General features: G+C 47.9%; 1 protein-coding gene across 20 annotated transcripts in view; it reads left to right on the top strand.

Annotated features, from left to right (window-relative positions):
* KALRN (kalirin RhoGEF kinase) overlaps nt 1–16,656 on the top strand; it is a 641,436-nt gene that overhangs the window by 175,639 nt on the left and 449,141 nt on the right. For 19 of the 20 annotated variants that reach the window (XM_032406711.1, XM_032406713.1, XM_032406719.1 and 16 more), the window contains exon 2: nt 10,352–10,426. In XM_032406711.1, coding sequence (XP_032262602.1) covers nt 10,352–10,426 — 75 coding nt within the window. Of the gene's footprint in view, nt 1–7,708; nt 8,135–10,351; nt 10,427–16,656 lie in introns of those variants that run through there. The other variant, XM_032406718.1, reaches the window with a different exon arrangement.

Genomic DNA, 16,656 nt, shown 5'->3' on the forward strand with positions numbered 1-16,656 from the left:
AGGGAGCGCTTTGTTGCTTATCTCTGGCAAACATTAACTCATATTTCTGTTATTCTGGAGAGGGTCTGGGTCATGGGAGAAAAAACACATGCCTTAGCTACTCTTCTCCCTGTTCCCCTAAACCTGCCAGAGAGACCTTGGTTCTCACCACTATCCTGTCTGGTCTAGAACCTTGCTAAGGATCCTATAACCCTTTGCCTCTTCTCTAGATACTGCTTTTTCAGTTTTTAGACAATGTCTTAGAGCTTGAGTTTTATTATCCCTTTGGTATTTTCTGAATATTTGTCTCTTGCATGTACCTCTATCATTGCATTTCTTATATGATATTAAAATTACATGTTGATGTGCCTGATTCACACCCTAGACTAAAAGTCCCTTAGAGTCAGGAACTCTACATTTTTTATCATTGTACCCATAGTGACTGGAACTCTGCCTGAACATATATGTGCTCAATAAATATTTGTCGAGCTGAATTGAGCAGTGTTTAGATACTCAAGGTAATAATCTAAGGAAAGATTTAAAATTTGCTTAAAACTCTAGGAATTTTTCCATGGCCAATCCATCTACCTCAGATATGACTAACCAGAAAAACGTAGTATTGGGATCCATAAGGAGTTTATGCTGCCTCGTTTCCATAGGATGTGTGTGTGTGTGTGTGTGTGTGTGTGTGTGTGTGTGTGTGTATGATGTGCTCAGACCTTTCTTGGCTACTGCAATTATTTAAAAACAATACCAAAACAAGTCTTTTTTTTCTCTCCAATAATCTCTCCATGTTTATGTCCCTTCAACACTTCTTCATATTTATTTATTTCCCTGATATATCTTAATGTCTCTTTCATCTCTGCCTCTTTCCCATTAGGTTCATATATCTTAGGACAGGCTGCATAGCAGTCACTCTGAGCAGCAACTATACAACTAGCTCAGGACCAAGGACAGCAGCATACCTGGCCTTGAAGTGGGAGGAGGTGCTTTAGTTTGCTGAAGTTTATTCAATAATATGACCTCCGGGTGTGGTTTTCTCACCTGTTAGGCTGCACTTGCAATTCTGTAATCCTGGTTATTATTTGGCCCTAGGTGTTCCATGCAGTGGACCTGTGTCCAGTCTGTGTCCACTCTGTCCCTGTGGTATTGCTTCCACTGATGGGTAATAAGACTAGGGCAAGAATGGCACAGCTAAGGAGTCAGAAAGTGTGGAGGTAGGAGTGGAGAGAAGCTCTGGGCTGGGTGAGAAGGACTGCTTTAGGAGCTGCCAATGAGGGGCTCCTGCTCTGAGCTTTGCAGTCAGTTTTGCTGCTTTACTGCTACCTGCACCTGCATTTCCAGCTATGGGGAGCAGGGCAGAGTGGGGGGTTAGTGGGGAGGTACAGCAACATTTCATGTTTGCATACCTGCTATTCCACAGTGACAGAGGCCAAAGCTGGATTTTCAAATCAACAATTTCATCTTTAACCTAAAGTCATGTCCTGATTAAATTAAAATTAATTAAAATTCAAATATGTACACTGGGGAAGAGGGAGGGGGACCGAGAGTGAGGGTCCCAAGGACTGAGCCTTTTATATATCTGAACCACAGTGCACACCTTCTGCCTCCACCTCTGAGTATCTCTGCAATGCTCTCTAAATATATAAGCAAATATACTGCTAATGTTCAACAGTTGATTCATATTCATCACTGACTAATTCATCACTGGCTAATGTTCTGTGTTACTTTGAGGACCCATGCAAGAGTAATACTCAGTGTAACAAAAAGACAATAAATCTGCCATCACCACCATCCATGAGGTATGAGCGCTTTAAATAACCTAGTCAGCAAAGAATCAGTTTTTAAAAAGTGATGGGCAGATATAATCACTTCTGAAGTGGCCATTTTCTTATGTTTAGAGAACACTGAATGTTGTCAAGTTTTCTGGGGAAGGAGGGAGCGAGGGAGGGTGAGTGAGTGAGCCTGTGTGTGTTGCAGCTGAGGTCTCAACTCAGCTAGTATTAAATCTTGTGAAGAATAAACAGAAACGGTTTGCTCATTAGCTGGGCTTAGAGAGGTGTTACCCACATGTTTAAAGTGCTAATTATTAGTGATCTTTAATGCAGCTAATTTAGCAATGGTGTTACAAATTTCTGCTCTTTAAAAGTAGCCCATTAGCCAGCACTTCATAGCTAATATTGACTTTAGAAAGTTAATATTGAAATTGGCCACAGTTAGAGTTCATGTGGAAGCCTGAGAGAGAGAAAGATGAAGATGGGGGTAGAAATAGGCAGGGAGAAGGATGGGGGGAGGGAGAGACACAGCAGCCAGTGGGCACTGTTGGTGTGGAGGGCACTGTAGCACTGTGGGTGAATAAGAATCTGTCTTGGGTTGCTCCTCAGCTGTGTGCTGGGCACTGGAGGGACAGAGAGAAACATCTAGCCCCACCCTCCGGAGCTTAGGGTCTCCAAAGGGATCCAGATGGAGGAGCTGAGATGGCACAAGAGTGAGGAGCCTGCCAAGTGACCTACAGAGAAGGAGGAACCAGCCCCAGCCTGGGCAGGGGAGGAGGCAGCGGGGAAGACACCCTGGATAAGATACACGGCTCACTAGAGTGCAGGGCAGGAAATGGACATTATGGGGAGTGATGGACATGTGTGTGTCAGACTTCAGAGAAAGGTAGGCATTGCTTCTACCTGGTGGAATGACTGCCTAGTCTGGCCCCTGTCGTCTCAAGTCACTGACTGCTACGTGATGTTGCATGAGACCTAGTCAGTTGGCTTGGAAAAGCTTAGTATTTAGCATTTGCCCAAAGAGGAGCCCACATTTTTGTTTTTCCCCCTCTCCCTTTTTGCGTTGAAATCGGGTTAGCTGAGGCTTGTGAATGTCCTTCTCTTAGAAGTGCCAGGGAGGAGCTGAGCTCTGCTACACTGTCCCTCCTCCCCTAGGAAAGAGGGAGGATGCTGCTGATGCTGCTGGGGGTGGTTTGACACTTGCAGGTGTCAGTGGTGAGGGACGGTGGCTTCCAGCAGCCGGCCTCACTGTGGGCGGATGGATCCCCAGGTGGGGGAGAGGCAGGCGGATCTCCGCACCGTGCTGTGTGTTCTGTTGCTGACACAAAGCTGCCCAGTCTCCTTCTCTGCCAGATTTATTCCTTCCTGTCAGCGCACACTTCCTGCCTCAGTGGCAGTTGTTTTAACTAGAGCTCCAAGGAACATATTTATAGTCGCTGGAGGAGTTTTCCAACAGCCAGTTTCCTCAATAGCTCATGAGCATCTGTAAAGAGGAGACAAGACATTCACCTCCATCTGCGTGCATGCGTGCGTGCATGCGTGTATGTGTCTTTCTCAACAGCTCTTTCTCTCTTGCTCTTACCCATTTTCTCTCATTCTTGCCACCTCTCTCCTTGTCTTGTGTTATTATAGGAAAGAGGTGAAGGAGAGAAAAGACAGTGAAGGGAATGAAGATCATCGCCTCTACCCACCAATGACTTCCTTCCCAACCCCAGCTGTACCGACAGTGTCTTCCCCCAGGGCTTTGCCCATCTAGTCCCTACACAGAAGGGACCATGTCCTTAAGTCTCTTTCCTCTATGATTCAGTTCCATATTGCATCTTCATGGGGTCTTACTCAAACTCCCAGCCTCCTACTGGCCTGGCAGCTCCCAGCAGATACCTCACAGACAAGCATTCTTCCTGCTTCTCTTGGAACTTCAGGAGAAGATAAAAAGAGACAAAGTTCCAGTGCCTCCTGTCCTCATATTGTAGCTCCCACCTCAGCAAGCGTGATGTATCCCATCCTCCCCCAGCGCCTTACCCAGTAGAATGTGACATGGAGTTTGCAGTCGGAGCCTGCTGGTTCCAGCTCTCTTCTGGAACCACAGCCTTCCTTTTGGACCAGCCAGGTTCCACCCAGCTCTGGCCTGTACTGCAGCACAGTCCCAGCTCTCTGTGCTTCTGAAGGCACTTGCAGCCACATCTCTGCTGATGCCTTCCCAGGAGCCTGCCCTATTGAGATATCAGGTTCAAAGTACAATCACAGAGTCCAGCACCACCTCCATGCCCTCCTTTCCATCACTCCCTAACCCTGCTTTACTGTTTAGCCAGTATGCTCTCTCCATCTCTGGCATGTGCCCTGCTTGCCCCTTCTTCTTTGCCTTGGCTTGTGCCTCTTGCCACCAGGACACCATTCTGTGGCCCTACCCTTACTCGAATTCTGGTTCAAAGACCACCTCCTTGGGGGAGCTGTCCCAATAAATTGCTTCTTACTCACCACTCTTACTCTGTCTTCTTAGGATCTGTGCCTGCTCAGTTTCAGTCCAGTATTTCTGGACTCTCTTTTGCATGATAGGCACTGTGCTAAGTGCTGGGGTAGGGCAAAGAGTAAGGCATGGTCCTTACCCTCAGGGCATCGGAATCCGTTAATGGTAAGTAGAATGAAAACACAGACATGACTTTCAGGAGAGAGAGAGTACAAGGCACAGTCAGGGATGGCTCCGCTGGATGGGAAGGTCGGGGAAACTGCACAGAAGAAATGATGGATTTGAGAGAGATTAAAGAAATGGCATCAGCAGAACCAAGCAACTGAACTGATATTTGGGGTGTAAGAGTGGGAGGAGTCTAGGAGGCCTCCCCTGTTTCTCTTTAGGTAAGTCAGTAGGTGACGGCACCAATAATCAGGATACGGGGATATAGGACAGCCGGGCTGGGGGAGGGCGGGAGGGTCTTCATCAGGACCTCAGAATTGGAAGTTGTTTTTCGTACAGAGTCTGGTAGCTTCCTGGTGTCAGGGGAAACGGGCACTAGGTATTTTATTGGGCTGAAAACTCTCAGAGGGCAGAAACTGTGTCTCCCCTCCAAGGGAGATTATTGCCTGGGATAAGCACTGTATTCTCATTAGATGTGGAGCTCCCTAGGGTGGGGGCACCTCTCCTTCTTCTGTTTCTCATCCAGTATTGCCCAGTGTTTGGGGCTTTGTACCCATGGGTGGGAGTGCAGGCATAACCGACTGGCTCCTTGTCTTCCAGGGCCATCTCAGAGATGGTGTCTTGGTCTGTAAATGTATATATGATACTGAGAACAGTTAGAGAGGGCAGGGCTCTGAGGGCTGAAGTAGCGGGGAAGATTTGTTGTGAAATTAAAATACCTGATACACGAGAGAGTGTTTTAAGCTACCAAAATTCTGAGCAGTTTGGACAGGTGTTATTCATAACCACTCCTACTCCCAAAAAACAAGACATGGTCTAGTCTCAGTGCCCTGGAGGGGAAACTCATCTATCTCTCCGATAGCCTTTTTACTCCAGAGCTGAATCTGGGTGATGGGTTCCAGGGTAGTGGCTGACTCTTTGGAATTGTTGGGCGGTGGTGAGGCGTCTTCCCATGGTGGAGGTGGGAGGGGTGATGAACAGCACTAGATCAGATGTGAGAGGTTCTATTTAGACTAGGCTAAAGGATGCTTTTATCTATCTCTGTCTCTAGGCAGCTCTGGAATAGAAAGACATACGTTGGTGTATAGATCTTCCGCAAATGCACCGTGCGTAGGAATCACTGGGATTTCTTGTTAAAATGCAGGTTCTGATTCTGTAGGTCTAGGGTGGGGCCTAGATTTTGCATCTCTAGCAAGGTTCTAGCTGGTAGGTGAGGCTTGTTACTCTGAGTAGCCAGGCTTTAGGACTCACCTTTCCTTTGAGGTCCCTTGCATTCTGTACAGGTGATGTCCTGTCTCTGGTAACAGCTCACTGTCCTATCTGCATACTTGTCTATCGCTGCCTGCAGGCCCCCTGGAGAGTGGGGTCCCTTGCTTATTTGTCTAAGTACCATCACACTTAACATAAGGCCTAGCACATAATAGGTGCTCAGTGAAGAATTGGTGGAAGAATGACTCTGGGAATAGGAAACAGTCCCTTTTATACCCAAACTATAGCTCGACCTCATGAGCTCTTGGAACTCTCAACTGTAAACCAGATGTCTCCTTTGCAGCAGATCCGCCAGTGATTCGGGGCCACTTTGATCAAGGCTTCCATGCTGGACACACAGGGATGGAGTGGAAAGAGGAGGCGGAGACCTACCTGAGCAGTGGTCACACAGGGTCAGGCCCACTCGAGGCAATGAGATAATATTAAAATACTTACACAGTAACTTCTCAGTAAGTGCACGTTAAGGGGGTGTGGCTGAGAACCAAAAGGCAATAAAGAGCAATCCATGGGCACCCTGGCAGCTTGCACCTCCAAATGCTCAACACTTAGCTGCTTGTGTCTTCGCTTGTTGAAATCTGCGCTGCTTTCTGGAGGAGGCTAGCATGGAGCACAAGACACACAGCTGCCCTGGGATACTCACTGCCATCCTGCAGCCAGGAAACAAGAGACAGAGGGCCTCTGATACCAGGGCCAGCCCCGCTGTTGCCATGGGGCCGGGGGGGGGGGGGGGGGGTTGCGTTGCAGGGGCTGGGAGCCAGGGTGAGGGAGCTGGGCACTTTCCCACATGGGGAAGGCTGGCTGGGAAAAGGTGAAGGGGAACGGGCAGCAGCAATGTAAGCATAACACATTTGGAGTGAGGAGGTGGCAAAAGTGGGGCTTAGAGAAGTTCCATACTGGAGATCCTGGGGAGGTGGCGGTGGTAATTTTTACTTCCCTAATAGATGCGGAGCATTTCAACTTCGCTAATTAACCGAACAGCAGGCTTGTAATTCTGACAGCAGCAGGACACAAATGGGGTGGGATTAGTGCTGAATGCCAGCAAAGCATGCCTTTGTCCTTAAGAGAAAGCAGGAAACTCACGTTGGGTCAGGTCCCTGAGGGTGCCCTCTGGTTCTTTTTTTTTTTTTCCTACAGTAACTCCAAAGGGCACAGGGGCTTTTATTTCTTCTCAGGCTTTCTTTAGAGCTAGCAAGGGATCTACTGTTTCACCTGTTTCTTTTAAAGGGGGAAGCTGATCTACGGTTGGTCTAGAGTTTATAGTGTAATAGTGCTATTATCAAATATACCTTGTTCAGAGATAGCAGTTGCAGGTCAGGTCTGCCTGCCTCTTCCAAGGTATGTGTGCCTCACAGAAGTTCTTCCATCACTAGCCTTCCATTTCGGTAACTTGGGCTGTCCACAAAATGGGGTGATGTGTCTTGGGCATCCCGATCCCTAAGCTGATTCCTGGAAAAGAATACACTGGGAGGCCAGGGAAGAGTTGTTTTATCTTCCCAAAGCACACTGAACCTTGTTAGGGAGTTTGTTTCCAGTATTTTCTCTCAAAGCATATTTATCTGATAATCTAAGGATCTTAAAGGCCAATAAATATGAAGAAAAGGTTTAAAAAGTCTCAGACTATCAGAGCTGAGTGGGACCCTGGCGATCATCTACGCAGATCACCAGCCCTTGGTGTGACAGATGAGGCCACTGACCTTGCGCATGTCACTTGAGAAAGGGTTACCATTTCATTCATTTCTTTATCCTTTCATCAAATATTTATTGAACATTTTCTATGAGGCTGCCCAGACATGTACCTGATAGTGAAAACATGTTGCTATTTCATTGGTCCTGTTTGAGTTAGTGTTCAATGGACTTCTCCTTTATTATAGATCCCGACAGCTGGCTTCACAAGGGCCTGTGGGAATTGATACATAGAACCCTCAGCCAGTGCAAATAGGTTTTCTACTCAAGGTCGCTGACTTCTGAGCTGCTGGGCTAATTAGTTTAGCTCTACTTGGCTTTACATAATGCATATATTGTTGAAAAGTTGTTTGTAATTCAATTTTTGGCAAATGAAAAACTAATTCAAACCATTAAGGCAACCTTTATTTAAAGAGACCCTGGAGCAAATCCTTTTATAATGTGAAAAATCTTGTTGTTGTTGGAAACAATTATCCCCTAGTTAAGGATTTTGTAAATCTAGACACTTTAGGTTTTCTTATGGTAGGCTCGCAACCTGGGAGGTAGTTCAGCTGTGGTCTAAACCAGATGGGAGAAGACTCTGGCCTGAGAAGAGGAAGCCCTAGGAATCTTAGACCGGCCCAACCCAAGATACTGACATTTACTCCGGCCAATGGCCAATGGTTGCAAGCTGCAGGGACAAGCCACTGCCTCTCTCTCAGGCCCTGGAGTCTGGAGGGGAGAAGGAAGAGGTGGGGCATGATGAGTGGGGTGTGAAGGATGGAATTCAGAGCTCCTTCTTGCTCTCCCTCCACAGGTAGGAGCAATGAGGGGGTAGGATAGGGAACCTTTTGCTTCCATTATAACAAATTCCAAGCTCTTCCTTAATGTCTGGGGACTTCTTGGAATTAGAGCCATCTTGTATACTTTAAGGGAGGTGGGGGGAGAGGAAGAGCAGTGGAAAAAATAGGACAGGTGTTTTGGAGAAAAGAGGGTTATGTGATTCTTGTCAAATCTCTGTTTGGGCCTTGCTCCTTTTGAACTTGTAAATAATCTGGAAGCAGACAGGACTAAAGTTTAACTTTTCTTATTAAAATTTTTTCCTATAGAAATTAAGGTGTATGTAGCAATATAGAGGAGAGTGTTTTAAAACTGATGCATACAGAGATGTATTTCACATGTGAAAACAGGCACTTTTAATGCAGAGGCATCATTTTATACAAACAACTCATGCATCAGCTAAAGATGATCCTTGTCTAGTTGGTGAAGCCGAGTAGGACCCTTCCGTGCCAAGGAAGCCAAAACATCTTACTGCATGAATTTGAAAAAAAAAAACCCAACCCTATGTATCTATTTGTAAATTCTATAATAATTTATATGGATCCTAGGTGGTTTCTAGTAGTGAGATTTAATAGTTTTTCTGTGTTGGGTTATAAGGTCAGAGTGTAACAATCTATACAGACAATGCTTATAGTTAGAGGTTTTTTTTTTTTTTTGTCGTGTTATGTTTTTCTTCTTCTATTGCCCATGTTCTTCTCAAAGTGAGCCTTGTAGTGGGTTATTCTGGCATTAGGTACTGTGGGCCAGCTTGTAAAGAGAAACAACTGATGAATAAAAAGGCTCACTGTTTTCATGTAGTGAAAAATGAAGAAGAAATAGGTGAAATGATCAGAGACACTTTGGGAATTTGTTTGGGGTTAGGATATAACCCCTGACCATGGCAAACTGGCATTCTGGAGACACATCTCTCCTCCTCTTTGGTTGAGTGTGCAACTGGCTCATTTCCCTTCCCTATAGGCCAGTGATCTTAACCCTGGGCTCTTGCCGGAATTCCCAGGAGAGTCTCTTGAAGCAGTCAGGGTTTAGAGGTTGAGACAGCCCTGAGCGGGGACCATCATCCCAGTACATTTCTCTGCACATTGTCAGATTGGGACCACAAGGGAGTAAGCCAAGTGGAAAAAGGCACTAGAGTGGTTGCCTGTGGTCTCCGGTTCTGTTTCACTGAGCTGACACAGAAGCTCCTCTCTCCAGGCATCCGTGTGTGTGATGTCCCTAGTGGTGATCCACAGCAGAGATTCCAGTTACGGCTCACAGGGCGTGGGCTGGCTCTCCCTGAGAGTCTTTGTGGGGTGCTTGGGCTAAATGGAAGGGCGCAGTGGGCTGGCCTGCTGTTTTGTGTGTGCATGCGGAGGCTTCTCTTCCCACGTGCCTTGTACTCACACCGGGCTGGGTTGTCCTTTGAGGCTATTGTTTCTCCAGGCACATCATTATTTTCCATTCTATGTCAGCCCCAGGCTTCTGCCTTCAACCCCCTAACAGGAAGTCAGCTGGACCCCAGAAGGGACTTTGCAGCTGAGAAGCGAAATTTAGGCAGAGAATGAGTTGCTGAAGAAGGGAGTGCATTTCCTTCCCAGGAGATTGGTGTCTCCCCACCTGCTGTCTGTTGTGGACTGGTGAGGGTGACATTGAGGGGGAGGAGGAAGAAGGGTTATTGCATTCAATTTTGCTTCCCACTTGGGGATATTGTGGTTTACTTTTACAGTTTGTACAATGAAAACTAAGAGTCACTGTGCCAGGTAGAGGAAAGGCAAAAACAATTATTTAGGGCATTGTGGTCCATCCTGATATTAATTAACCTGTTCCATTGATGTTTCCTGAGTGCTTACTGTGTACCAGACACCATGCTAGGCAAAGAGGTACAAAAGTGGCCTTTAAAAAGCCCCATCGTCAAGTTGCCCACAGCAGCAGGGCCGTGGCTGTTGCCCGCAAGGCGCGGAGCTGTGCATGTGTGGTGGGGGCAACTTGGATTGTCCTGTCCCTGGAAGGGACGCCCCTGTGGCCTGGCATCATGTGGCAGTGTCCTTTATGTTGCGGACCTTCTCCCGTTCCATCGGCTCCATTGGGCTGGGCTGCAGCACCTGGACAAGGCACAGCTTTCTGGCGCATGATGGGGTTGGGCTGCTGAGGGATGTACCCAGGGATTCAGCCATCTGACCTCTTTCATCCCGATTCCTTCTGTTTTGTCATCCCACAGGGTCTTTTCGGAATGATGGTTTGAAAGCTTCTGATGTCCTTCCCATCCTAAAGGAAAAAGTGGCCTTCGTGTCTGGTGAGTGTCTGTGGAACTTTGCTCTGTAGGGGACCTGGAAGAGTGTGTGCACACATGCATGTAGGCAATCGCTTCTTGGTGTGTGAGAGGGAAGTGGGGGTGGGGCGGCACTCGGCACAGCTGGCTGCATCCTTGCTCCAGAGGCAGGCAGACAGAGGAGAGAGAGCCCTGATCCCAGCTGGGTGCTCTGAAGGACACTCACAACTACGGGTGGGTGCCCCTCACCTCACAGCCCCCACACATACACCTGACCTCACCACCCCCTCCCCGGCCAGTCAGGTCCCTCATGGGCCACTGAGGTCCCTATGGCAGCTGCTCCAGTTGGAGGAGTCTGTTTACCTCACACATTCCCAGAGGTTTTATTTGGGTTCATCTCTGAGCGGATCATGGATAGGAGATGAAAATTTTTTCTGGCTCCTCTTTATCGCTCCTTCCTGGCAAAGGGAACTCAATTGAGTGTTTATATCTTATTTATTTATTTTTCTGAGTAATGAATTCCAAATATGTATTTCTGGCTTTTCTCTCCAACCCATCTTGTGCACCTGCATCTTTTAATGTCTGATTCAGGGGCCAGCAAACTATAGCCCGTGAACCGGCCACCTGTTTTCCTAAGTAAAATTTGATTGGAACACAGCCATGTGCATTTGTAGTATTCATGTCCTATTGCCACTATAAAAGTTACCACAGATTTGGTAGCATACAGCAGCAGAAATGTATTCACTCATGGTTCTGGGGGCCAGAAATCCAAAAGCAGTTTACTGGTCTGAAACCGCGGTGTCAGCAGGGCTGTGCTATTTCCAGAGGCTCTTAGGGGAGAACTCGCCTCTTGCCTCTTACAACTTCCGGTGGCTGCCGGCATTCCTTGGTTTGTGGCCACGTCACTCCCATTTTTGCCGCTGCGGTCCCATTGCCTTTCCCTCTCCTGTCTGCGTCAGATCCCTCTCTGCCCCCCTCTAACGAGGATACCTGTAACTGCATTTAGGGTCTGCTCATATAACCCAGGATATCTTCCCATCTCAGAATCCTTGAATAGTCACATCTGTAGACTCTTTTTTTTCCAAATAAGCTAACATTTACGGGTTCCAGGGATTAGGACCTGATATTTTGGGGGGCCGCTATTCAGCCTGCTGCAGCAGAGTTGAGTGGTTTCCTCAGAGCCTAGATGGCCGTAAGTTTAAGATAGTTACTCTCTGGACCTTTAAGAAGAGTTTGGTGGCCTGTGATGTAATTGAAGGCAAGCTGCAAGGGCACCAGCATCGCTGTGGCTGCCAGTTCCTGGGCTCCGTCGTAGGCCTCCATTATAGAATCGCCAGCAGGGGCCAGGGTGAGGGCAATGCCCCACCAAGGATCACATTTAAAGAAACACACCCAAGTGCTTGTGCCTTGTGGACTGAGCATTTGTTTCTGGATGATCCTGATGGTCTACAAGGGATGGTGGTAGGATCACAGGGGAAGAGCGAATACCATCCCACAGTATATGGTTTCACTCCGGAGCTGCCGCTGGCCTGGCTGATGGGCAAGAGACCAAATGGAGAGAAGGGAGAGAGAGGAGGGGGTTGGGGAGGAGAAACCAAGCAGCAGGTGTCTCCTGCCTATTGAGAGGGAAGGTGAGAGACTGATGATTCAGAGTGTAGAGGTAGGAGGTGAGGGCAGAGTATGGGATGGGAGTATGTGAGGTTCTAAATGCACTCCTCGTTATTATTATTAGTATTAGTGGTAGTAGTAGTAGTGATACTAGGGTTTTGTTGTTGTTGCTGTGAGATGACATTGACTGAGAAGCTGCCTTTGCCCATTAGTGTTAGGTGCTTACGTATCTTATCAGGTAGTAAACCCCTGTCACTGAAGATGCTGAAGCCCAGGCTGAACAGCCCCTTGGCAGGATCACGTGGCAGTGATTTTGGTATGGGGAGAGGTATAGGTAAGACAACCTCCAAAGCCTTCGTACGCTTGGATCGGAGTGCTTGCTAAACATGTGGAAGGACCCTGTGTGGAGGTCCTGAGGGCCACTAGGCAGCACTAGGCCCCCGACTTCTGCTGCTGCCCATAGCCTGGCTCCACGATGTGGCCCACAGCCCTCTATTGTGTACTCTCTACTCCAGTAGAGCCCAATCCAATCTTTTCTTCTTCTTCTTTATGGCCCTGAGCCTCATTTAACCTGATGTCCTTCCTGTCCCCTGGGTATCCTGCTAATCCTCCCATGTCTCTCATGCCCGAACTTCCTCTACTAGCTGTGCTTTACTCACATTTTTTGCCAGCTTGAGCCTCTCTTCTTCTTCCCAAGTCAGTTCCCACTTTGCCTCCTCTAGGAAGCCTTTCTGGCTTTAATGCAGAGCCTCCGAACACCATCCTGTTCTGCATCAGTTCAGGACATATGAGTGCACATGGGAACCCTTGTTTGATTGTTCAGTTGGAGCCCTGAGGCCAGGCCCAGCCAGCCCTAGAAGAGACCTTCCCAACTATAGGGAATTGTCCTAAGGGAGCATACAGAATCAATATGCCAGGAAGACGGGCCAGCATGAGGCAGGTCGAAGTTTCCCAGAGCAGGCGCAAGGGGGCTGGGGGGCGTGCAGTTCACTCCCTTATACTGATGTAGGCTGAGCACCCTCGGGTATGTCTTATTTATCTGTGCACGGTGCCAGGAACTTTTGGGCTTAGGGAACATTGTCCTTCCGTGCCTGGGAAGGATGCTTAGGATGCTAGGGAGACGGCTGGCTGCATCTAAAAAAAACAGAAACAAGAAACAAACCAATAAAGCCTCTTATATCCTGAGCTTTTAAAAGAAAAAACACAAGAATAAAACAAAACAAAGAAACCCAGAATTAAAGAATGCAGTGTTGCAGTAGCATTTCTTTCTGTGAAGGAAGGTGGGGAGCAGAGAAACAAACTGTTGGTTGTGCCTGCCCCCTTTGTTAGTCCCCCCAGTTGTGGCCAGGGCAAAGGAAAGCGTGCTGCCATGGGAACGCACATTTGGAAGAATCCAGCGAGCGCAGCCCACCAGCTTCTGTGTGTGGGCATGTGCACGTGTTTGTGTGATGGGCTCTGTGGCTGTGCCTCAGGGAGCCTCTGTTGTTCCAGCCTGGCCATCCTGCTCTGCATTCATAGCCTGTGCGCCCCCCACTCCCTCCCTTGCCCTCTCTGGCTCCCTTTGACTGCCTACACCTCCCACTCTCAGCACCCATTTGTGCCCCTTATGCAGTATGCTTGTACAGGGCTCATTTCACCTCTCTTACCTTTATGTGCACTCACACCCTCCTTTCAGCCACGCCTGATGTCCCTCTCTGCCTCCTTATCTCCCATCAACAGCATTCTCTAGACAGCTGCTGTGGCACAATCTCAGATCCTGGACCCATGTCTCTCAAAGCATATTCCATAGAACAGCAGTCCTTCCAGATGAGCCTCAAAAAAGAAAAAGGGGTTCTACAATCCTAAGTTTGGGAAATGCATATTATAGCTGCCTCATGAAGATGTGCCATGTTCATTAAAGCACATGTCCATTAAACACGTGAAACTGTCTCCCAAACTACAGAGTAACCTCATTACCTTGAAAAAAATCATGTGTATCCATTAACATCTCTCAGAACTATTTGGTATAACTTTTGGTATAATTCCATCAATGTATTTTTCTTGTTCCCACCCCCCCCAACTCTCTACCTTTCCCAGTTGCCCTAACTGGAGCCCCCTGAAAATTTTGAGCACCATTCCCCCTTTGGCTCAATCAGGGAAGCCTTAACTGCCCCTGCTTTTGGTTTTGCCTCTTCCCCAACCCTGTCCTGCCCTGCCTCTATGCCTTCTAGAACATCAGACCATCCCCTCCTCCTTCCTTTTTATCTCTGTCCTGTAGCTCCTGCCACCAAAGCCTTGCACACGTGGGCCCACAGCAGGAACGTAATGCGTAAAGGAATGACTCTTGAGGACCCTGCCAGCATCTGTATCGCCTTTTCAAAACTTGGCTACTTTTGTCTCGAACCCTCTCAGATCCACCTCTGTAATACACACTGACTTCAGCAGGGGGTTCTCATTCTTCATCTCTGCTTATCACCCTCCGTAATTTCAGCACCCATGTCAATTATCCATCAAATCTTACACCTTCATGGCTGCTCAGCCTTCTTGGTACCAAAGTTTTCTACCTCCTTACCTTGGCCATGCATATCCAAGACCTTAACTTTGATATGTGTGTCTGTGGCCTCAGTCTCTTACCTTTGACCCTTTCTGATGTTCCCCTATAAATTGGGAAAGGATGGCTATCAGATGAGCAAAACATCTGCTGTCCCCTCTTCCCTGGGGACTCATGATCCAGCAGGACATTTCCTACCTTCAGTGGGCCCTCCCCACTTATGCATGCACTAGCTTTATTCTGCCTCCACTCAAGTTAGAACCTAACATGGACACCATGGCTAGACCTTCCAACAGAACTCTCACCATGCCCCAGTTCCCTGCTTCATCTCTTTTAGCCCACAACATACACAGTCCTGCTGTTCATTCTCTAGGGATCCTGGCCAGTGATAGTCTGCTCCCCTTTCTCCCAGTACCTCAAGCCTATCCTGACTTGTTAGGTGGGCTAGTCTGCAATTTCACTTAAAGAACAAGGTCCCCCAGGCAGGCTGAATTCCTCCCTCTCCTTGATTTATCTGTTTCCTCCTCCCTCTTTGAGTTCTGTCAGCCTACTTCAGAGAAGGGGGCAGGACCCCTCCCATTGCACCCGCTCTGAGGCCTCTTTCTACCTATTGTCCCACTCTTTCCAGCACAATGACTCTCTTTCTCTATGCTCCTTCCTGCTCTGCTTCCTACATTCTTACATTCCTACAAGGTCATCTCCTTTCTGAAAAACACCTGGCTGATCCTACTGCCGCCTCTCAAATCTTTATCCTTGCTTCCTGAAAGGGGGGGTTGCTGCACTGCCCCAGGCTTTCTCCCCTTCTTCCTCCTCCTCTGCCATCTGGAACCTTCCCCAGCATATTTATGAAACTCTTCTTTCCAAGGGCAGAACTAGCTCTAGCTCAGGAAGTACAGTGCCAACAGCCCTCCAGACTCCTTAGTGAGCCTTTGCCAATCAGACCAGCCTTGGCTCCCCATGTTCTCATGGCTCTACTGTGTCCATGGACGGTCAGGAATAAAGGCAGCAACAACTGCAGTTAAAACCATCCAAGAGTGAAAATCCTTAGGGTGGGTCAAGGCTAGAGAGGAAGGTTGAGGGTATGGGAGATGCTCCCAGCCTTTGGGACACCTTCCATCTAATCCTTCTTCTTCCTTTTCCTCATGTGGAAGGCAGTTGGGAAATGGGGATCATTTCCAAAGCAGACAAGTTGGGGGTGGCTATTCATACAAAGAGCCAGGCCCGTGGTATGGAAGATCTGGAGCTGGGGGCTTGGGTCCAACTCTGTGGTATATCTACACAAATCTGCTCCGGTGTAGGGCTGGGGGTGGTGGTGGTGCTGCTGAAACATCTTTTTTAGTCAGGGCAGATCTCTCAGTGGCCCTGATCTTGTTTGATCCTTTTCTCTATGCAGTCTTCTTATTTCCTCCTCAGGAGTATCCTGGAATGGTTTGGATTTTGTCTGTCGAGCTTCCCTTCTGTCTGTATGGCTTCTGGACCCCACAGTCAGAGGGAAACATTATTCATGAGCTCAGACTTGGGTGGGGACCCTGGGAGGCTCTGTGTGTCCTTGCGAGAGCTCCTTCTTCAGAGCGCTGAGCCTTAAGCTTCTTTTCCAGTATTGGCGATGGCCATGCCAATGCTTCCTCCTTCTTGTACTGTGGTCCCCACCCTGGAGGATGTTGGGCAGCTGCCTGGGATGTGTGCAGGGGTCTGTGATCATGACATAGAGGTTTTCTTTTTGCAATAACCAGTGTCTGTAAGGACATACCTTAGCTTTGTCCCCTGTGACCCTCCTGGGAAACTTGGTCCTGCTTCCTAATAGTGCCCATTAAAGGATAAATTTTTAAATGATAGAATAAATAGTGAATGGAAAGTTTAGGAAAAAAGAGGAAAGAAAAAGCAACCATGTCAAATCCCAGTCTTCTAATAGCAACAATGTTCATCATTTCACTGTACTCCTTCCTGCTTTTTTTAATGTGATATTTAGAAAACATTTATAATCATAGTGCGTACATATGCATTTGCAGTGATTCAGACCTTGAGCATCCTTGTTCCTGATAAAGATTCCTGTGCTCCTCCAGCAGGAGTGACAGGTGGCATCTCAGGCAGGCAGACAGGCAGGGGTGGATCTTCG

This window comes from Phoca vitulina, unplaced genomic scaffold (genome assembly GCF_004348235.1).
Source record: "Phoca vitulina isolate PV1807 unplaced genomic scaffold, GSC_HSeal_1.0 scaffold8, whole genome shotgun sequence".
Lineage (NCBI taxonomy): Eukaryota > Metazoa > Chordata > Mammalia > Carnivora > Phocidae > Phoca > Phoca vitulina.